The 20284-nt window shown below is 48.7% G+C and overlaps 1 protein-coding gene across 1 annotated transcript in view; it reads right to left on the minus strand.

The window, feature by feature from the left end:
* Window positions 1-11836: 11836 nt before the first annotated feature.
* The window catches only part of LOC120316314 (disintegrin and metalloproteinase domain-containing protein 33-like), a 62995-nt gene continuing 54547 nt past the window's right edge, over window positions 11837-20284 (minus strand). The window contains exons 20-23 of the mRNA XM_039361758.1: window positions 17723-17828; window positions 16418-16669; window positions 16041-16201; window positions 11837-15156 (exon numbers count right to left, since the gene is read on the minus strand). Of these exons, the coding sequence (XP_039217692.1) occupies window positions 15105-15156; window positions 16041-16201; window positions 16418-16669; window positions 17723-17828 (571 nt within the window). The 3' untranslated portion in view covers window positions 11837-15104. The remainder of the gene's footprint in view (window positions 15157-16040; window positions 16202-16417; window positions 16670-17722; window positions 17829-20284) is intronic.

Genomic DNA, 20284 nt, shown 5'->3' on the forward strand with positions numbered 1-20284 from the left:
TTCCTTCCTCCTTACCTCCTTCCTCTTCCTTCTTCCTTCTTCCTTTCTCCTTTCTCCTTCCTCTTCCTTCTTCCTTCTTCTTCTCCTTCCTTTCTCCTTTCTCCTTCCTCTTCCTTTTTCCTTCCTTCTCCTCCTCCTTCTTCCTTCCTCCTACCTCCTTCCTTTTCCCTCTTCCTTTCTCCTTCCTCTTCCTCCTCCTCTACCTCTTCTTTTTCTTCTTCTCCTCCTCCTCCTTCCTTTCTTCTTCCTTCCTCCTTTTTCTTCCTTCCTTTCTTCTTCCTACCTCCTTCCTCTTTCTTCTTCCTACCTCCTCTTCCTTCTTCCTTCCCCTTCCTCCTCCTCTTCCTTTCCTCCCCTTTTTTCTTTTTCTTCTTCTCCTCCTCCTCCTTCTCCTTTCTTCTTCCTTCCTTCCTCCTTCTTTCTCCTCCTTCCTCCTTCCCTCCTCCTACCTCCTTCCTCTTCCTTCTTCCTTCTTCTTCTTTCCTCCTCCTCCTCCTCCTCCTCCTCCTCCTCCTCCTCCTCCTCCTCCTCCTCCTTCTAAATTGGTGAGACGGGGAACTTGGTTGATGCCAAGAAACTACCATATTCTCCAAAGCGTTTTGAGGGCGGGACAAGAAGCGACCGACAGAAGCTAATCAGAGAGAAGCCACCTGGAATTTCCTGGGTCTCCTGCCTGAGCAGGGGGTTGGTCTAGAAGACCTCCAAGGTCCCTTCCCAACTCTGTTATTCTGTACTTCTGTAAACCTGTTTGAGGTTTCCACAAGATAGGCTGAAAATTGAGGGGGGGGAGGAGGAGGAGGAGGAGGAGGAGGAGGAAGAGGAGGAGGAGGGGAGGAGGAGGAGGAGGAGGAGGAGGAAGAGGAGGACGAGGAGAGGAGGAGGAGGAGGAGGAGGAGATACTCCGTGTGGTTTAACCTGTCGCTCACCCTCTCTAGAGGATGCTACGGCCCGATCGGCAACGTTAACAGCTAAAGTGCTTAATCAATGAAATTTAAAATAATATATGAAGCACAGCCTTTTGCGAGCAGCTCTGGGTAAGGAGCTCTTTTTTTGAAGATCTCACCCCCTAAGAAAAAGGAAACTTGGTTAAAATGTAATTGACTCCAGTTATCTATCATTACGGAGGCAAAAGGCTATGTCATGTTTTATTAGGTAATGGAAGGTGAGCGACTGTAGATTAAAGTCAGCAGAAAGCTGCGTTATTAAGGCCATTCAGCCCTATTAGAAATGGTTCAAAGCTAAGCTGACAAGATGGCTCCCTTCTCGCCACACCCGCTAAGACAGTGGTTCTCAACCTTTTTAATGCCGCGACCCCCAACCGGTCGTAAGTCGAGGACTACTCAACCGGTCGTAAGTCGAGGACTACTCCACTGGTGCAGCACCGTTTGCAGACTGGGACTTTTGGCGGGCTCAGCAGGAGAGAGACAGCCTGGACAATTCCTATTGGCTTTTGAAAGCCAATAGAATTAGACTCTATTCAAGAGAATCTATTCTATTGGCTTTCAAAAGCCAATAGAATAAAAGGGAGTAGCACAGCTAAGGAAAAGGGGGGGGGGGAATGGCGGACTGCGTTGTTTGGCGACCCCCGTGAAATGGTCGTTCGACCCCAAATGGGGTCCCGACCCACAGGTGGAGAACCACGGGTCTAAGAAAACAGGCCTCTGATCTCCGGATCAAATCTGGTCTACAGTATGGAGACCAAAGAAGAGAAGAATTTATCCCAAATCAGCCTCGGATGAGCTGGGAACCCCTTTCCTGATGGATGGCTTGAAGATCAACTTCCAGTTATTTCTTGGGGGGGGGGGGATGTACCGGTAGTCCTTGACTTATGACCATGATGGACCCTGCCCATCCTGGTTGTAACAGCAGCAAGGATCCCACAATCCTCTTCGTCATGCTCTTCTCTGCAAACCCCACTGCCTTCTAGCACTGATGATGTTCCCTAGTTGGGTCATGAAACATCTGCAGGAAAAGCACCCAGAGAGTACCCAAGACTCCACAGTCCCCCCCCCCTCCTCCTGCTCCTCCTCCCAGCAAATTCCCTCCCTTCTAGCATTGATAATGTTACCTAGTTGGGTCATGAAATGTCTGCAAGGAAAGCACCAAACTCCTCCTCCTCCTTCTCCTCCTCCTCCTCCTCCTCCTCCTCCTCCTCCTCCCCCTCCCCCTCCTCCTCCTCCTCCTCCTCCCAGCAAATTCCCTCCCTTCTAGCATTGATAATGTTACCTAGTTGGGTCATGAAATGTCTGCAAGGAAAGCACCAAACTCCTCCTCCTCCTTCTCCTCCTCCTCCTCCTCCTCCTCCTCCTCCTCCTCCTCCCTCCCCCTCCCCCTCCTCCTCCTCCTCCTCCCCCAGCAAATTCCCTCCCTTCTAGCATTGATAATGTTACCTAGTTGGGTCATGAAATGTCTGCAAGGAAAGCACCAAACTCCCTCCTCCTTCTCCTTCCTCCTCCTCCTCCTCCTCCTCCTCCTCCTCCTCCTCCTCCCCCTCCCCCTCCTCCTCCTCCTCCTCCTCCCAGCAAATTCCCTCCCTTCTAGCATTGATAATGTTACCTAGTTGGGTCATGAAATGTCTGCAAGGAAAGCACCAAACTCCTCCTCCTCCTCCTCCTCCTCCTCCTCCTCTTCTTCTTCTCCTTCTCCTTTTCCTCCTCCTCCTCCTCCTCTTCTTTCTTCTTTCTTCTTTCTCCTCCTCCTCTTCCTCCTCCTCCTCCTCCTCTCTGTAAACCCCCCTCCATTCTAGCCCTGAAGGTGTTACCTAGTTGGGTCATGAAATGTCCCCAAGAAAACCATCCAGCTCAGAGAGCATCAAGGACTCCACAGTCTTTCTCCTCCTCCTCCTCCTCCTCCTCTTCCTCCTCCTCCTCCTCCTCCTCCTAGTATATGTATGCTTTTGTGTTAGTCTGGGCTGCTGACAACTGCAGGCTTCTTGCCAACATTTCTGGAAACATCTTGGCATCGGCTTCAACCTGGACTGATGGAAAACGACCGACTCAAAGTCACTCCGGTGGGCAGCCTGCCTAAGTAAGATGTTTTGATTTTCTTGGCTCCCAGCCCAGGGCTTGTAGCCACTCCACCGCCCTGGCTGCCTTAATCACGCTATCGTCCATAAATCTGTCTAATTTCCTGGGGAAAGGATCCAAAAACCAGAGGCCACCCCTGCTCCGTCACCGGAGGTTTTACAAGAAGAGGCTGGACAAAACCCTTTGTCGGGAATGGTATAAATAAAGTCTCCTGCTTCAGCAGGGGGGGGGTTGGACTAGATGACCTCCGAGGTCCCTTCCAGCTCTATTCTGCTTGACCGGATCCCACAATGAGCACATTCCACAGATGAATTGGGTCTTGTCTGAAAACAGCCCTGAATTTTCCCTAAACCTGGATCTTCCCAGTCTGAGAGAGGGGGAAAAAAAAAACTAGTTTAGGGGGGAAAAATATATGAAAATCTCCTTTATCCCCCGCACACAGCTAGTCCTTGACTTACAACGATTCGTTTAGTGGCCGAAGTTACAACCCCAGGGAGGAGGCCCGTCTTTCACGCTTGGATCGTTTGTCACGTCGCCAGGATCCAAATTCAGACGCTGGGCAACTGACTCGTAGCTATGACGGTCGCGGCGTCGCCAGAGTCGCGCGATCCCTCTTTTGCGATCTCCTGCCTAGCAAAGTCAACGGGGGAACCAGGTCCACTTAACAACTATGTAACCTCTTCAGCGATTCAAGGAAGGTCGTAAAATGAGGCAAACCTCACTCAGCAGCAGAAACGTCGCAGTCAATTGTGGTTACAAGTCACAGACCACCTGTCCACCCTGGTAAAACGTTGGATCGCAGGGAAGTGAGTTGTCCGTGGCCATGGTTCTCCAAGTGGTTGCTTACATTGGATGGGTTTTGTAGTCCTTCAACCTCCCTCCTCCCTCTCCTAAAACCCTGGAGTAGCTTATATTTAGGCACTATCAGAGGTTGGTCCGGTATAAATCAGGATGAAGTGGCTGGCAGATCTTGATCCCCTGATGAGATGAAAGGAGGAAATAATTGTCTAATTGAGGTTAGAGCAGGAGGTTTGTTATCTCAGCAGCTTCCAAAAGTAAGTAGGGAAAGCTGTTGGGTCTCAGCAGCTTTTCTTCCAGGTGTTGATTGAAAAAAACGAGGGTCAGTCACAGCGCAGGGGTCTGGGGGCATCCCCACCAAAAGGGAACTCGGAAGACTAGCAAGAAACAAGGGGGGTTGCAAAGTAGAAATGACTTAAACAAAACCTGGTGCCCCACGTTCTTACCTTCTCAAGACAAAGCTGTGAAGCTAAGGCAGGACTAGAACTCACAGCCTCCTGGTGATGGGCCCAAACTAATCCAGCTGGCTTTCATGCCTAAGGCGAGACTAGAACTCACAGCCTCCTGGTGATGGGCCCAAAATCACCCAGCCGGCTTCCATGCCTAAGGCGAGACTAGAACTCACAGCCTCCTGGTGATGGGCCCAAAATCACCCAGCCGGCTTCCATGCCTAAGGTGGGACTAGAACTCACAGCCTCCTTGCGATGGGCCCAACGCCACTCCAGTAGCTTTTCACACCTAAAACGGAAACTAGAACTCACAGTGCCTGCTTTCCATCCCGCAATATGTTCAAAGAAAGAGAAAACAACACAAAAACCCCCTCTCTGTCCTCCAAACGAATAGGGAACAGAAACAATGAATGAAGAATGAAAAGAAATTATAAAATACAAAAACGGTCTCCTCTCCTAATTGCAAAATGGTTTCTTCGGACGATTCCAGTCAAAATCCAATGAAATATCTTTGTTAGGATTTTTGGCCAGACTTTGGTGCAGAAAAGGCTTTCCGAGAGGAAGGGGGCTGGACTAGATGACCTCGCGGGAAGCCTTTCTCAGCTCCGATTCCACCGTAGGATTCTATCAGTTCGCTTGTTTGTGAATTCTATCAGTTTCGATTGTGATTACATTGGGCAGGTTGTGTTTTATCTTTCCCTCCGTCTGTCACGTTTAAACCGTCGTTGTTTGATCCTGCACACCAGGTTTAGCTACCAACAAAGGAGCCGGTTTCTTTGTCCACCCGTTTCTGCGAGAAACAACGATGGCTTCCCACTGTTGTGACAGTTCCTCAATCAATCCCTCCCTCCCTTTTAACCGGGATTCAAACAAGTCCATTTCATAGTTTTCGCCCCAGAGTTGCATGTTTTGATCTTGGCGAGAAGTGTTGCGGAATTCCGCAAGCTTCCGAGATGGGAAAAGCAGATTATTTTGTCCTTGAAAGGACCAATACTTTTCTACACAATAAATACACGAACTTAAGAGCTAATTTGCTGTGGTGGGTTAAGGAACCGGGCTAGAAACTGGGAGACCGTGAATTCTAGTCTCGCCTTAGGCACGAAGCCAACTGAGTAACTTTGGGCCAGTCAATCTGTCTCAGCCCTGTGAAGGAGGCAATGGCAAGGCGTTTCTGAAAAAAGTTGGTCGGCTGGGTGACTTTGAGCCAATCACCAGGAGTCAGGGAGTTCTAGTCCTGCCTTAGGCAAAAATGTTGGATGGGTGATATTTATAGCAGTCGACGTGTCCCAAAGTCACATGATCCCTCTTTGGATGGATGGATGGATGGATGGATAGATGGATGGATAAGGTAGGTAGATCATAGATAGATGGACGGACGGACGGACGGATAGACAGATAGATAGATATAGATGGATGGATGTATAGATAGATAGAGATATATGGATGTATGGATAGATGGATGGATGGATGGATGGATGGATAAGGTAGATAGATCATAGATAGACGGACAGATGAACAGATAGATATAGATGTATGGATGGATAGATAGATAGATAGATAGATAGATAGATAGATAGATATGTATGGATATATGGATAGATAGATGGATGGTTAGATAGATGGATGGATGATGGATGGATCATAGATAGATGATAGATAGATAGATAGATAGATAGATAGATAGATAGATAGATAGATAGATAGGTGGGTAGGTATGGATGTATGGATGTATGGATAGATGGATGGCTGGATGGATGGATGGATGGATGGATGGATAAGGTAGATAGATCATAGATAGACGGACAGACGGACATATAGATAGATATAGATGTATGGATGGATAGATAGATAGATAGATAGATAGATAGATAGATAGATAGATAGATAGATAGACAGATAGATACGTATGGATGTATGGATAGATGGATGGATGGATGGATGGATAAGATGGATGGATGGATGGTCATTTTTTTTACTGTGGGCACACCTTAAAAATGAAATTTAGTTGCTTGCTCTCAAAAGCGTACACCTACATAACACCATTTAAACATGCTATATGCAACATATGTATACAGGACCGCCTGTAGTCGCCATTGGGGTCCCTGGGGGCGTCGTGTGTCAAAAAAATTCACGACGGCAGCCACCCCCACGCCATCAAGAGCCCCGTCCTCTATAAAGGTGTGTGTTTCCAGCATATTAAAAGCACAGCTCACCTTCACGATGTTACAGCCGTGACAGGTGATCCTAAGCTGTCCCGGGGGGGGGGTGGAGTGGCTCTGGGGCAGCTACTAAGGGGGTCCCGCCTGTGCCCCCATGCCCTGCCCCACAGCCCCTGGCTTTTGCTCCCACGATTTGCACCCGGAGGCATCTTTGCATCCTTCCCTCTGCAGTTCAAAACCCGCCCGGAGGCTTGCTAGATTTCATAATGATTGCTAATGTCGTAAGCGCCTTTTGGAGAGGATTAAACAAATCCAGGAAGGTTAAATCCTTATTATTCCCATTAACATGACAATTTTCAAATATTTACTTGCGAAGGGAGCAGCTTCCTCACAACATAATTAAAGCCGAACCGTGGCTGGTTATTAAAAGCGAACAAGCCAGAATCACAAGCTGGGGGGGGGGGGAGAGGGAGCAGGTGGAAAGAGTGGAGAAGAGGCAGATTCGGGTGATGTTGCAAGCAGGTGTTGGGATGGAGGAAGTCCCACCTCGGAGGGCTTCCCGAGTCTAACAGGGTTTGCCTTGGGGCTCTGCAATCAAGCCTCCCTGTTCAGGTGAAGTCTAACTTTGTGGGTGGGATGAGAGGGGAACTCAAGAAGGCCAGAGGCAGGCAGAAAGTTCAAAATTGCTGGTCGGGGGATTCTGGGAGTTGAAGTCCACCCATCTTAAAGCGGATTCTGGGAGCTGAAGTCTATCCATCTTAAAGTACACTGGCTGGGGAATTCTGGGAGTTGACGTCCATCTATTTTAAAGCATGCTGGCTGGGGGATTCTGGAAGTTGAAGTCCACCCACCTTAAAGCATGCTGGGTGGGGAATTCTGGGAGTTGAAGTCCAGCCATTTTAAAGCATGCTGGGTGAAGGATTCTGGGAATTGAAGTCCACCCGTCTTAAAGGATGCTGGCTGGGGGATCCTGGGAATTGAAGCCCACCCATCTTAAAGGATGCTGGCTGGGGGATTCTGGGAGTTGAAGTCCACCTATATTAAAACATGCTGAATGAGGGATTATGGGAATTGAAGCCCACCCATCTTAAAGCATGCTGGATGGGGAATTCTGGGAGCTGAAATCCACCCACCTTAAAGCTTGCTCGCTGGGGGATTCTGGAAGTCCACCCTGTTATTCACTCAGCCTGTCAAGGTGATGTACAGAATGCTTCCTCCGCATTTTCCCCCACAACAATCTTGCAAGGTAGGCTGGAAGGACGACAAGCGACTGGCCCAAAGTCACCCAAGTGAGCCTCTACTATCAAAGGTGAACTCTTTTCACATTCTATTCTATTCTATTCTATTCTATTCTATTCTATTCTATTCTATTCTATTCTATTCTATTATCATTATTCTGTTCTGTTCTATTCTATTCTATATTCAATTCCATTCTATCATTATTCTGTTCTATTCTATTCTGTTGTGTTCTGTTCTGCTGTGTTCTGTTCTATTCTGTTCTGTTCTCTTCTCTTCTATTCTCTTCTATTCTTTGACCATCTCTATCAGGCGTCTTCAAACTTGGCCCTTTCATGACTTGTGGACTTCAACTCCCAGAATTCCTGAGCCAGCATGGCTCAGCTTGGAAACCTCTCCTTTTCCCCTCAGCATGGCTGGCTCAGGAATTCTGGGAGTTGAAGTCCACCAGTCATAAAAGAGCCAAGATTGCCCACCTCTGGCCTAGGCCTAGGCCGTTTTCTGACTTGTAGACTTCAACTCCCAGAATTCCTGAGCCAGCCATGCTGAGGGGAAAGGGAGAGGTTTCCAAGCTGAGCCATGTTGGCTCGGGAATTCTGGGAGTTGAAGTCCACCAGTCATAAAAGAACCAAGGTTGCCTACCCCTGGCCTAGGGCCTAGGATTCTTTATGACTTGTGGACTTCAACTCCCAGAATTCCTGAGCCAGCATGGCTCAGCTTGGAAACTCTCCCTTTCCCCTCAGCATGGCTGGCTCAGGAATTCTGGGAGTTGAAGTCCACAAGTCATAAAAGGGCCAAGTTTGAAGATCCCTGAGCTGTGTGGAAGGTTGTAGTGGTCACCCAAGGTGCTGGAGCTGGTGGAAATGTTGGACTTACAGTAGGAAGATGCAGGCTCAAGAAACATCCTCATCCAGAGATGAAGTGATTCGCTTAAAGACAAAAAAAGGCCATAAAGTCCACCACGACTACAAGTGCTTTGCTTAACAATGGAAATTCTGACTGATTGTGGTCATAAGTTGACCTGCAAAACATCTGGGGCCACCTGGAAATCAAAGGTCCTCCTGGAGTATTTAGCAGCCCGAATCCACTTAGAACATTTTCAGCTTGTCAAGTAACCAGGATGCAAATTCTACAAGGACTCGGGTCCACCTTGATGTCAATATTTGGCGTCCCCCAACGCCCCAAAAGTCAAAAAGCAGAATATTTCTTCGGGATCTTAACAGAACGGAATAACAGAGCTTGGAGGTCATCTAGTCCAGCCCCCCTGCTCAAACAAGAAATTCTCTAGCATTTCAGACAAATAGCTGTCCAGTCTCTTCTTAAAAGCCTCCAGTGATGGAGCATCTACCATTTCTAGTGGCAAGCTGTTCCACTGGTTAATCGTCCTCACTGTTAGGGAGTTTCTCCTTAATTCCAAGTTGCTTCTCTCCTTGATTGGTTTCCATCCATTGCTTCTTGTCCTGCCCTTCTGGTGCTTTGGAGAATAGCTTGACTCCCTCTTCTTTGGGGCAGCCCTTGAGATTTGGAAGACTGCTATCCTGTCCCTCCTCGTCCTTCTCCTCATTAAACTAGGCATCCCCAATTCCAGCAGCCTTTCCTTATATGGTTTATCCTCCAATCCCCTGATCCTCTTTGTTGCTCTTCTCTGCACTCTTTCTAGAGTCTCGACATCTTTTTTATAATCTGGTGATCAAAACCGGGTGCAATATTCCAAACGTGGCTTATGATGTTGATTGGCTTGAACGTCTCATCTCCGTGTAGATCATCACAAGGAAATCTTTGTCTTTTATGACAACCACACTTCTCATTAACATTCGTCCCTCTTTGACTTCTGTCCAATATGGTCCCGGTGAGTATCCAATCCATCCACCGGGACTTGTTCCCTGTCAGGGACACTCATAAAGCTGGTTTCTTTGGATCCCTTTCAAAGCATCTCCAGACTTTCCCTTAGTAGAGCAGGGAGAAGAAATTGACTCCGGGCCTTTCTCGCCGCCGCTGCAAGAGATCTTTGATGTGTTTCAGGACAAAGACTATTAAAATAGGATTAAGACATGAGAGGGTTGGAAATATACACAAAACGAAAGAGAAAAAAAAAAGAGAGAGAGCAGAAAATGCATCTAAAGAGCATGAATCTGAATTGTGGTGCTCTGTTGCCATCTGGTGGCCATTATGCACAACAGCAGCCATATAACTGACATTTACAGATCAAGTAGTGCCATCTGCAACTGGGATCAAAATTTCTATTATTAAACAAATAAATTGTTAACTGAGTCGCTCAGGCCAATTTAAGGATCGTTTCTGCCGCAGTTGTTAACAACGTGGTCATTAAGCAGATCTGGCTACCTCTATCGACTCTTGTAAACGGGCTGGGAAGGTCGCAAATGGAGATTGCGTGACCCCAGAACGCTGCAACTGTGGTAAATAGATGCCAGTTGCCAAGCACCCAAATTCTGACTGTAGGGATGCCTGGGATGGTCATGTCATAAGTGTAATCATCATCATCATCATCATCATCCATCCTGTGACGATATCTGTAATACCATCAAACATCCACGTCTGCCTATCCCAGGTCCTTGGTAAGGACTCGATAAGTAGGCAAAATGCCAAATCCAGTCTGAACATCTGGCTGACTCTGCGATGATCAATAATAATAGTAATAATAAAGTTGGAAGGGACCTTGGAGGTCATCTAGTCCAACCCTCTGCTCAGGCAGGAAACCCTAGACCATTTCAGACAAATGGCTGTCCAGTCTCTTCTTAAAAACTTCCAGTGTTGGAGCATTCACCGCTTCTGGAGGCAGGTTGTTCCACGGGTTAATTGTTCTGACTGTCAGGAAATTCCTCCTTAGTTCCAGGTTGCTTCTCTCCTTGGTTAGTTTTCATCCGTTGCTTCTTGTCCTGCCTTCAGAGGCTTTGGAGAATAGCTTGACTCCCTCTTCTTTGGGGCAGCCCCTGAGATACTGGAAGACTGCTATCCTGTCCCCCCTCGTCCTTCTCTTCATTAAACTGGACATACCCAATTCCAGCAACCGTTCCTTGTAAGTTTTAGCCTCCAGTCCCCTAATCATCTTTGTTGCTCTTCTCTGGACTCTTTCTGGAGTCTTAACATCTTTTTAACATCATGATGACCAAAACTGGATGCCGGATTCCAAGTGTGGCCTTACCAAGGCCTTGTACTGTTACTATTAAAATACTATTAAAATTTTAAAAAAACTTTTAAGAGGTTTTAGAGCAGTGGTTCTCAACCTGTGGGTCGGGACCCCATTTGGGGTCGAACGACCATTTCACGGGGGTCACCAAACAACGCAGTCTGCCATTTTCCCCCCCTTTTCCTTAGCTGTGCTATTCCCTTTTATTCTATTGGCTTTTGAAAGCCAATAGAATAGACTCTCTTGAATAGAGTCTAATTCTATTGGCTTTCCAAAGCCAATAGGAATTGTCCAGGTTATCTCTGCCCTGCTGAGCCCGCCAAAAGTCCCATTCTGCCAACAGTGCTGCACCAGTTGAGTAGTCCTCGACTTACGACCGGTTGAGTAGTCCTCGACTTACGACCGGTTGGGGGTCGCGGCATTAAAAAGGTTGAGAACCACTGTTTTAGAGAGATTGAAGAAACAGGAGGAGGCAGGAGCTGGATTAGAAGGGAGAAAACCCACCCCCAATTTACAGGTAGTTTCTTGACTTACAACAATTCATTCAGTGACCGTTCAAAGTCATAGCGGCATTGAAATGACTGGCGACCGTTTTTCACACACTGATGACCATGTTTGCAGCCTCCCCCAGGGTTACTGCGGTGATTTGCTTAACAACTCTGGCAAAAAAAAAAAAGGGTCGTCCAAAGAGGCAAAACTCACTTAACGACTGACCCGCTTAGCGACAGAAACGCGAGGCTTCTTTGTGGTTGTAAGTGGAGGACTACCACGTCGTGATGCAAAGCTTGGGAATCTCGTCCCTACGATTGCAAAAAAACCTTCCCAGGCGTGCTTCATCCTCTCAAGCAAGACAACAAAGGGGGGGGGCACCCTAAAAGACAGCCCCCCCCCCCAGAATGACACACTCCCAACAACTTGGAGGGCCCCCACCCCTACCCTCAGCACGAGACGCAACGGACATTGTCTCTCGTCCCCCCCCCCCGTATCATCTCCCAAAACGACAGACTAGGATTTCCGTTTTTAAAAAAGTATTTATTTATTATCGTCATTATTATTATTATTATTATTATTAAAAAGGGCCTAAAGCTTTCAGAAGACCGGGTTTTTCAAGTGGTCTTCTTCGTGTGGAAATATACGTAGCGAAATTGTCTAAGGAAATTGGGGGAGGGGGTTGTCCCCAAACTTGGCGACCTTTAAGACTTGTGGACTTCACCTCCCAGAATTCCCCAGCCAGCCATGATGGCTGGCTGCGGAATTGAAGTCCATAAGTCTTAAAAGTCGCCAAGTTTGAAGACACCCCCCCCCCCCGTCTAAAGAAATAGCGAAACAGAGCTTGGGGGGGGGGAGAGATAAAGAAAAAGCTAGAAGGTTCCGATTGGGGGGGACCGGTTTGAAATATTCCCCCCCCCATAAGTCGAAAGAACCTTCTAGCAACGCAGTGGCATCCCCACACATGGGGGGGGGGAAGCACTCGGCAGAGGAATGCCAGCATCCGCAAGGCAACAGCGGGCTACCCAGAGGTCATCAGTGCGTCTCAAAGGAGAGAAGGGGGCGCAGGCCCTGTTCTTGGGCTCAGGAGCAATTGGTCGGAGACCGGAAGGGGCTGTGGAGAAGGCCTAGGGGGTGGGGGAGAAGAAGGCACCTGCTCCGTGTTGGGACGTGTTCCTAGATCGTGGGAATTAGGCTGGGCATTTAGCCCCGCCCCCTCGGGTCCAGAGGGAGGGGTCCCCGAAAGTTCACAGGGTCCGGGGTCCGACTGTGGGCTTGGTCTACCCAGCGCCATTCTTGAGAGCAAAAAGGTGCATTTTTATTCTTCCTGAGACACAGATCCACAAGGAAGGCGTGTGTGAAGGTAGGCAGTCCTTGGTTCGTTTAGCGACCATTCGCAATTACAACGGCACCGAAAAAAGGGACTTGGGAGCCTTTTTCACACTTAACGACCGTCGGTCACAGGATCAAAATTCGGACGCTGGACAACCGGCTCGTATTTAACGACGGTCGCCATGTCCCGGGGGGGCGGGGTGTCACGTGATCCTCTTTTGCGTCGGTCCAACACACAACATCGACGGGGGAAGCCAGCTTCACACGACTTAAAGTGTGATTAACTTAACAACTGCAGGGGTGGTTTTAACAATTTGGGTGAGGCAGGCCACCAAACGGGGCTAAACTCACTTAACAACCTTGTCGCCTAGCAGCAGATATTTTGGGCTCAATTGTGGTCGTAAGTCGAGGACTCCCTGTGAAGCGTGTCTCCCTCTTTCCCATCTGAAATCAGAGAAGATGTTGGCTTTTCTGATCACGGGTGTGAACGCCAGACTCTCTAAATCATTTCAATCCCAATCTGGTGTTTCCTGTAGGCCCAACAGAAGATTGGAATGGGAGATGACCATCATCAGGGGTCCATCATGGGGCTGAGCTGCATCTCTAACCACTATCCCGCCCTTCCTGGCTTTCTTCTCCCATGTGGTCGACCCCTACCCAACCAACCACCATTTCAGAAAGTGTCCCACCAAGTAAGGTGGACACATAGAACGTGGCAACATCTCCACCACCTTCTCCACCTTGGATGGTGGGATGAAGTGGGAGAAGATGGACAGGAACAGGATGCTGGGTGGACTTCAAGACTTGGTCCATCAGCTGTGATGTTCTTGGCCCTGGGTGGTGGGACGGAGTGGAAGAAGATGGACAGGAACAAAATGCTGGGTGGACTTCAAGACTCGGTCCACCATCTGAGATGTTCTTGGCCCTGGGTGGTGGGACAGAGTGAGAGAGGATGGACAGGAACAGGATGCTGGGTGGACTTCAAGACTCGGTCCACCATCTGAGATGTTCTTGGCCCTGGGTGGTGGGACGGAGTGGAAGAAGATGGACAGGAACAAGATGCTGGGTGGACTTCAAGACTTGGTCCACCATCTGAAATGTTCTTGGCCCTGGGTGGTGGAACGGAGCGGGAGAGGATGGACAGGAACGGGATGCTGTGGACTTCAAGACTCGGCCCACCATCTCTGATGTTCTTGGCCCTGGGTGGTGGGACTGAGTGGGAGAAGATGGGCAGGAACAGGATGCTGGGAGGCCTTCAAGACTCGGTCCACCATCTGAGATGTTCTTGGCCCTGGGTGGTGGGACAGAGTGGGAAAGGATGGACAGGAACAGGATGCTGGATGGACTTCAAGACTCGGTCCACCATCTGAGATGTTCTTGGCCCTGGGTGGTGGAACGGAGCGGGAGAGGATGGACAGGAACGGGATGCTGTGGACTTCAAGACTCGGCCCACCATCTCTGATGTTCTTGGCCCTGGGTGGTGGGACTGAGTGGGAGAAGATGGGCAGGAACAGGATGCTGGGAGGCCTTCAAGACTCGGTCCACCATCTGAGATGTTCTTGGCCCTGGGTGGTGGGACAGAGTGGGAGAGGATGGACAGGAACAGGATGCTGGATGGACTTCAAGACTCAGTCCACCATCTGAGATGTTCATGGCCCTGGGTGGTGGGACAGAGTGAGAGAGGATGGACAGGAACAGGATGTCCATCCATCATAACTGGAGGGAGGAGAGTTAAAAGACACCATGTTTCCTGTACCCAATGAGACCTTGGGCCTCCCCCCTTCAAGGAACCAAGAGGTCGCCCAAGGGACATCTGCACCCTTCCAGGCAATCAAGACATTTCCCAAGGCCCTTCCCGTTTTCTGGAATCATGGGAGGTCTGCTGAGACAGCCTTCTTCTCGTGATGATGTCAACAAGGACTCAAGCAAAACCCATTAACCCCTTGGACTTTACACCATCTTTCCCAAGCTGGTCTCTTCCAGACCATCTAGATTTGACTCATGTTCCAAAGAGAGGTTGGGAGCCTAGCCCAATGTCCTGGAAGGATGTCCCAACGGGTAAGCTGGTTTCATCTCAGGCTCTGCTCCATCGTACATCTGGAAAGCTGGTATATCAACCTGTAAACCGGTGAGACCAACTTGGGGAGCAGGTCTACCCAACTGAAACGACCGTCCAGGAGAGAACATCTTGCCACGTTGTGCAAAACAAGGAGGTAGGTCAGGATATCGTCACGCTCGCAAAGCTTCTGTGGATCAGTTGAAGCCACGCGCCTCAAGGTTCTCCTACTCTCGACAGCCCCACAAGAGGACCGATGACCACAGCTCTGTTTCTTCGTTTTTGGGGGTGGTTCCATCCCCCCCCCAAAATATACCCCCCCCCAAGGTTGAAAAGTTCTCTGGTAACAAAAAATCCCTGCGTTGGACCCGCAGTAGTGCAAATGAGGAAGGCGAGGATGACCAAGCCTTGTCACTTCTTGAAGGGGAAAGATGCGGGCTGGACTTTGAAGCCTGGGAGGGATCTAAAGAAAGAAGAAAGGCAACAAAAGAAATTTGTCAGAAGAACCAGAAAAAATATATTTTGGGGCTTTGTTGTGCTCGAGTTAGTCTGAGTTGCAGGGGGTTTGAGATGGTGAGCTGCGTTGGTGTTGTTTGGCTTCACGTTTGTGGTCGTGCCTCATCTTTATGGTGAGTGTCAGTTTGCTTCATGTATGGATTGGAGGGGTTTAAAGTGGCTAATGATGCAGCTGTGGTCTGGCTTCTGGTCATGCCTCATCACACATTGCTCCTAGAAGCACGAAGCCGAAAACACCAGCCTGAAGATATATATTTTATATATAAAATGGTTAACGTGATGGGCCACCAAGGGATCCAGTTTGCTCCAATAGTGAAGGCAGGAGGCTAGAAACTAGGAGAGTGTGAGTTCTGGTTCTGCTTTAGGTCTAAAAGCCAGCTGGGTGACTTTGGGCCAATCACCAGGAGACGGTGAGTTCTAGTCCCACCTTAGGAATGAAAGCCGACTGGGTGACTTTGGGCTGATCGCCAGGAGATAGTGAGTTATAGTTCTGCCAAAGGCATGAATGCCAGCTGAGACACTTTGGACAGATGGGTGAGTTCTAGTTTTGCCTAAGACATGAAAGCCAACTGGGTGACTTTGGGCCAATCACCAGGAGATGGTGAGTTCTAGTCCCACTTTAGGCATGAACGTTAGCTGGGGGATTATGGGCCAATCACCGGGAGGCTGTGAGTTCTAGTCCCGCCTTAGACGTGAAAGCCGGCTGGGTGACTTTGGGCCAATCACCCAGAGACGGTGAGTTCTAATCCTTTTTGCCCTTTTACGTGGATTTCCGTTCCTCGGCCCGTTTTCGGTTCCCGAAGGCGGCGTCATCTTTCACGGCCAACTTACTTGAGAGGTTTGGAGAGATGGTTCAAGGCCCCGGTGCCTGATGGCTTGGCGTTGGTCGGGGCGACCATGACCAGCAAGGCCGGACTCGGAGCTGAGACCACGTCTTTCGCCAGAAGAGTCTTGGGGAGGGGTCTGTAAGGTGGTCTCCGCTGTGGGTTGAGCTGCCAGGAGGAGAAAACAAGAGAGCAATAAGGTGGGTCTAAGACAGCCTTTCTCAACTTCAGCCAGGTTTAAGATGGCTGGACTTCAACTCCCAGAATTCCCCATGCCCTGCAGGGGAAATATCTGGATATCTAAAACCTGCCAGTGGCAAATTGGAGGTGCCAGAACTAACACACACACACAACTCCTCGGGGGAATGGGAGCAGGCAACTCACCGGAAGGGGTCGGACAGGGGCGCTCGGAAGAGGCTTCTTCGGAGGGGGCAGTTTGGCGGGACCCCCAGACCCAGCTTTCGGAGGCATGGCGGGCGATCCGTGGAACGGCAGTGGGGGAGGCCTGGAAGGTTTGGGGTCCCTCTGGAGGGGGGCCGAGGGGCCGCAGCTGGGCCGTAAGGGTCGTACCACGTTGATGGGGTGGGGACCCCCTTGAGGAGGGTTGGGCTTAAGCAGGGAAACGCCTCTTGCTACCTGAGGAGAGAGAGAAAAAAAAAAGGGGGGTCAGGAGGTTCCCAGGTAGAAATTGCCAGTTGTGAAGGCACCGAGTTAAAAACCAGGAGACGGTGAGTTCTAGTCCTGCTTTAGGCATGAAAGCCAGCTGGGTGACTTTGGGCCAATCACCAGGAGATGGTGAATTCTAGTCCCACTTTAAGCATGAAAGCCGGCTGGGTGACTTTGGGCCAATCACTGGGAGATGGTGAGTTCTAGTCCTGCCTTAGGAATGAAAGCCAGCTGGGTGATTTTGAGCCAGTCAACAGGAGACGGTGAGTTCTAGTCCCGCCTTAGATGTGAAAGCCAGCTGGGTGACTATGGGCCAATCACCAGGAGACAGTGAGTTCTAGTCCCGCCTTAGGCATGAAAGCTGGCTGGGTGACTTTGGGCCAATCACCAGGAGATGGTGAGTTCTAGTCCCGCCTTAAGCATGAAAGGCAACTGGTTGACTTTGGGGCAATCACCAGGAGACAGTTGAGTTCTAGTCCCGCCTTAGGCATGAAAGCTGGCTGGGTGACTATGAGCCAATCACCAGGAGACGGTGAGTTCTAGTCCCGCCTTAGGCATGAAAGCTGGCTGGGTGACTGTGGGCCAATCACCAGGAGACGGTGAGTTCTAGTCCCGCCTTAAGCATGAAAGGCAACTGGTTGACTTTGGACCAATCACCAGGAGACAGTGAGTTCTAGTGCTGCCTGATGCCTTAACCAGAACACCAAATGGCTCTCTCTCAAAATATTAGGGCACTGCAAAACTATACAGGTGGTCCTCGACTTACGACCATAATTGAAAGCAGGCGTTCATGCTGGCTGAGGCATTTTGGGAGTTGAAGTCCACAAGTCAACAAAGGGCCAACTTTAAAGACCCCTGGCTTAAAATGTGTGCAAAGGTCGTAAAATGGAGCAAAGTCCAATTAAACCACTGTCTGGCTTAGTAACGTGTTGCTCATTTGTGGTCGTAAGTTGAGGACTACCTGTTTCATAATCAGCCTTCAAATGGACCACAAAACGTTTGAGCTGGGATGAGTTTGTTCACCTGGCTGGTAGTGCTGGACTTCCCTTTATTAGTGCAGGAAATATCCTGCAAAGTGAAGCCGGAATTAGAGTGTCCTTGCGTTGTTTTCTGACGAAGAATTCCGTTTCTGTCGCAAAAAAACAGAAAGAAAGAACAGATTAAAAGAAGCAACCTAGAACGAAGGAGGAATTTTCGGAGACAGTTAGAACAATTAACCAGTGGAACAACCTGCCACCAGAAGCGGAGAATGCTCCAACACTGGAAGTCTTTAAGAAGAGACTGGATAGCCATTTGTCTGAAATGGGATAGGGGTTTCCTGCCTGAGCAGGGGGTTGGACTAGATGACCTATAAGGTCCCTTGCAACATTATTATTATTATTATTATTAACAACCTGCCTCCAGAAGCTTTGAATGCTCCAACACTGGAAGTCTTTAAGAAGAGACTGGACAGCCATTTGTCTGAAATGGTCTAGGATTTCCTCCCTGAGCAGGGGGTTGGACTAGATGACCTCCAAGGTCCCTTCCAACTTGATTATTATTATTATTTAAAAAAACCTTAAACGTTGGGAAAAAAACGAAGATCGCTTTCAGGTCTGCCCATTGCAATTCTGAATTGAAACTCAGTGTACAGGTAGGCCACAACTGAAGCCCAAAATTCCTGGGTTTTTTTGAGGGGGGGTTGCCCCATTTTACGACTTTTCTTGCCTCGGTCATTAAAGCAGTGGTTCTCAACCTGTGGGTCGGGACCCCATTTGGGGTCGAACGACCATTTCACGGGGGTCACCAAACAACACAGTCCGCCATTTTTTTTCCCCTTTTCCTTAGCTGGGCTACTCCATTTTATTCTATTGGCTTTTGAAAGCCAATAGAAGAGACTCTCTCGAATAGAGTCTAATTCTATTGGCTTTCCAAAGCCAATAGGAATTGTCCAGGCTGTCTCTGCCCTGCTGAGTCCGCCAAAAGTCCCATTCTGCAAACGGTGCTGCACCAGTTGAGTAGTCCTCGACTTACAACCCGTTGAGTAGTCCTCGACTTACGACCGGTTGGGGGTCGCGGCATTAAAAAGGTTGAGAACCACTGCATTAAAGGAACCTCTGTGGTTGTTAAGTCTGTCACCCACCCGGTGACTATCCTACGAGAGGCTTAAAGGCGCTGCGGTCTCCAAGCTAGCATGAAAAATATGAGGACGTATATGGATATGACTTCAAAGTTGGATCTTTTCCAAGCTTGCAAAGAAGCCCCCCTCCTGAATTACGACGAGCCGCTTAGCGAAGGTTTGGAGTTACGACGGAGGTCCCCAAAGTTACCCACGACTTAGATCAGAAGTCTCGGTCCCATGACGAGATTTGGGGCGCTCAGCAAACAGCTCAAAATTGACAGCTGTTGCCTGTTTTGCACTTTCCAGGCCCCCCCCCCCTCAAAAGCTCCATAGCAAACCACGGAATCGCTTAACAAACTGTGGCGAAAAAAACAGTAAAATTGGGCATATAAGCCACACTGTAACCGGCTTAAGAAGCATTATAGTTTGCGGCTGTAATTGTAGGTCCCATTATGGCTATAAGTCGGGGACTCTCCGTTGAGGGGTTATGGCTGTAATTGTGACCTCAATTAGGGCCCTAATTGGGGGGGGGGGGCAGAATGAACGTTGATTGAAGACCCTTCCTTTTTTCTCTCTCTCTCCCCCCCTACCCCACCAAAGCTGCCATCCCTTTTAATGATTTCTCCATTGTCTTTTCCCCACTGGGATCAATTATTTTTCATTTTATAACAAGAAGATGATGACAGCCAAACGGTGAAATAATTCTCGAGATTATGTTATACATAATTAAGTTTGCTGCCTTGAATGAAAAAGTGTTGGGTTGTTTCCAGCATCCATCTCTCCTTTGGATGGGGCTATACCAGATTGCTTTAAGAGATGATGATGATGATGATGATGATGACGAAGACAACAACAACAACAATAACAACAACAACAACAACCAGCACATTTAAAAAATAGCTGGGAAAGCAGATAATAACAAGACCTGGCAATGGCTAAGAGCAGGAAAATTGAAGAAAGAGACTGAGGGACTAATTCTGGCTGCACAAGACCAAGCCTTAAGGACAAATGCATATAAAGTCAAAATTGAGAAGACAGCAACAGACAATAAGTGCCGCCTATGCAAAAAAGCTGAAGACTGACTACAAGCAGCAGCATGACGAAGTAGCAACAATGGTGCATTGGAAGATCTGCAAGAAATATCATTTGCCTGTAAGCAAGAATTGGTGGTTCTCAAAAATAGAGAAAGTCATAGAAAATGATAAAGTTAAACTGCTCTGGGACTTCAGAATTCAAACAGACAAGCACCTGCAACATAACACCCCAGACTTAACAATTGTCGATAAGAAAGACAAAAAAGTCTGGATAGTGGATGGGGCAGTGCCTGGAGACAGAAGAATAGACGAGAAAGAACTGGAGAAGATAACAAAATACAAAGACCTACAAATAGAAATAGAAAGACTGTGGCAAAAGCAAGCAAGGGTAGTACCAATAGCCATAGGCTCCTTGGGTGCAATCCCAAAACAACTGGAGCACCACTTGAA

Source organism: Crotalus tigris, unplaced genomic scaffold, assembly GCF_016545835.1.
Source record: "Crotalus tigris isolate CLP2741 ecotype Arizona unplaced genomic scaffold, ASM1654583v1 scf7180000019356.616467, whole genome shotgun sequence".
Taxonomy (NCBI): Eukaryota; Metazoa; Chordata; class Lepidosauria; order Squamata; family Viperidae; genus Crotalus; species Crotalus tigris.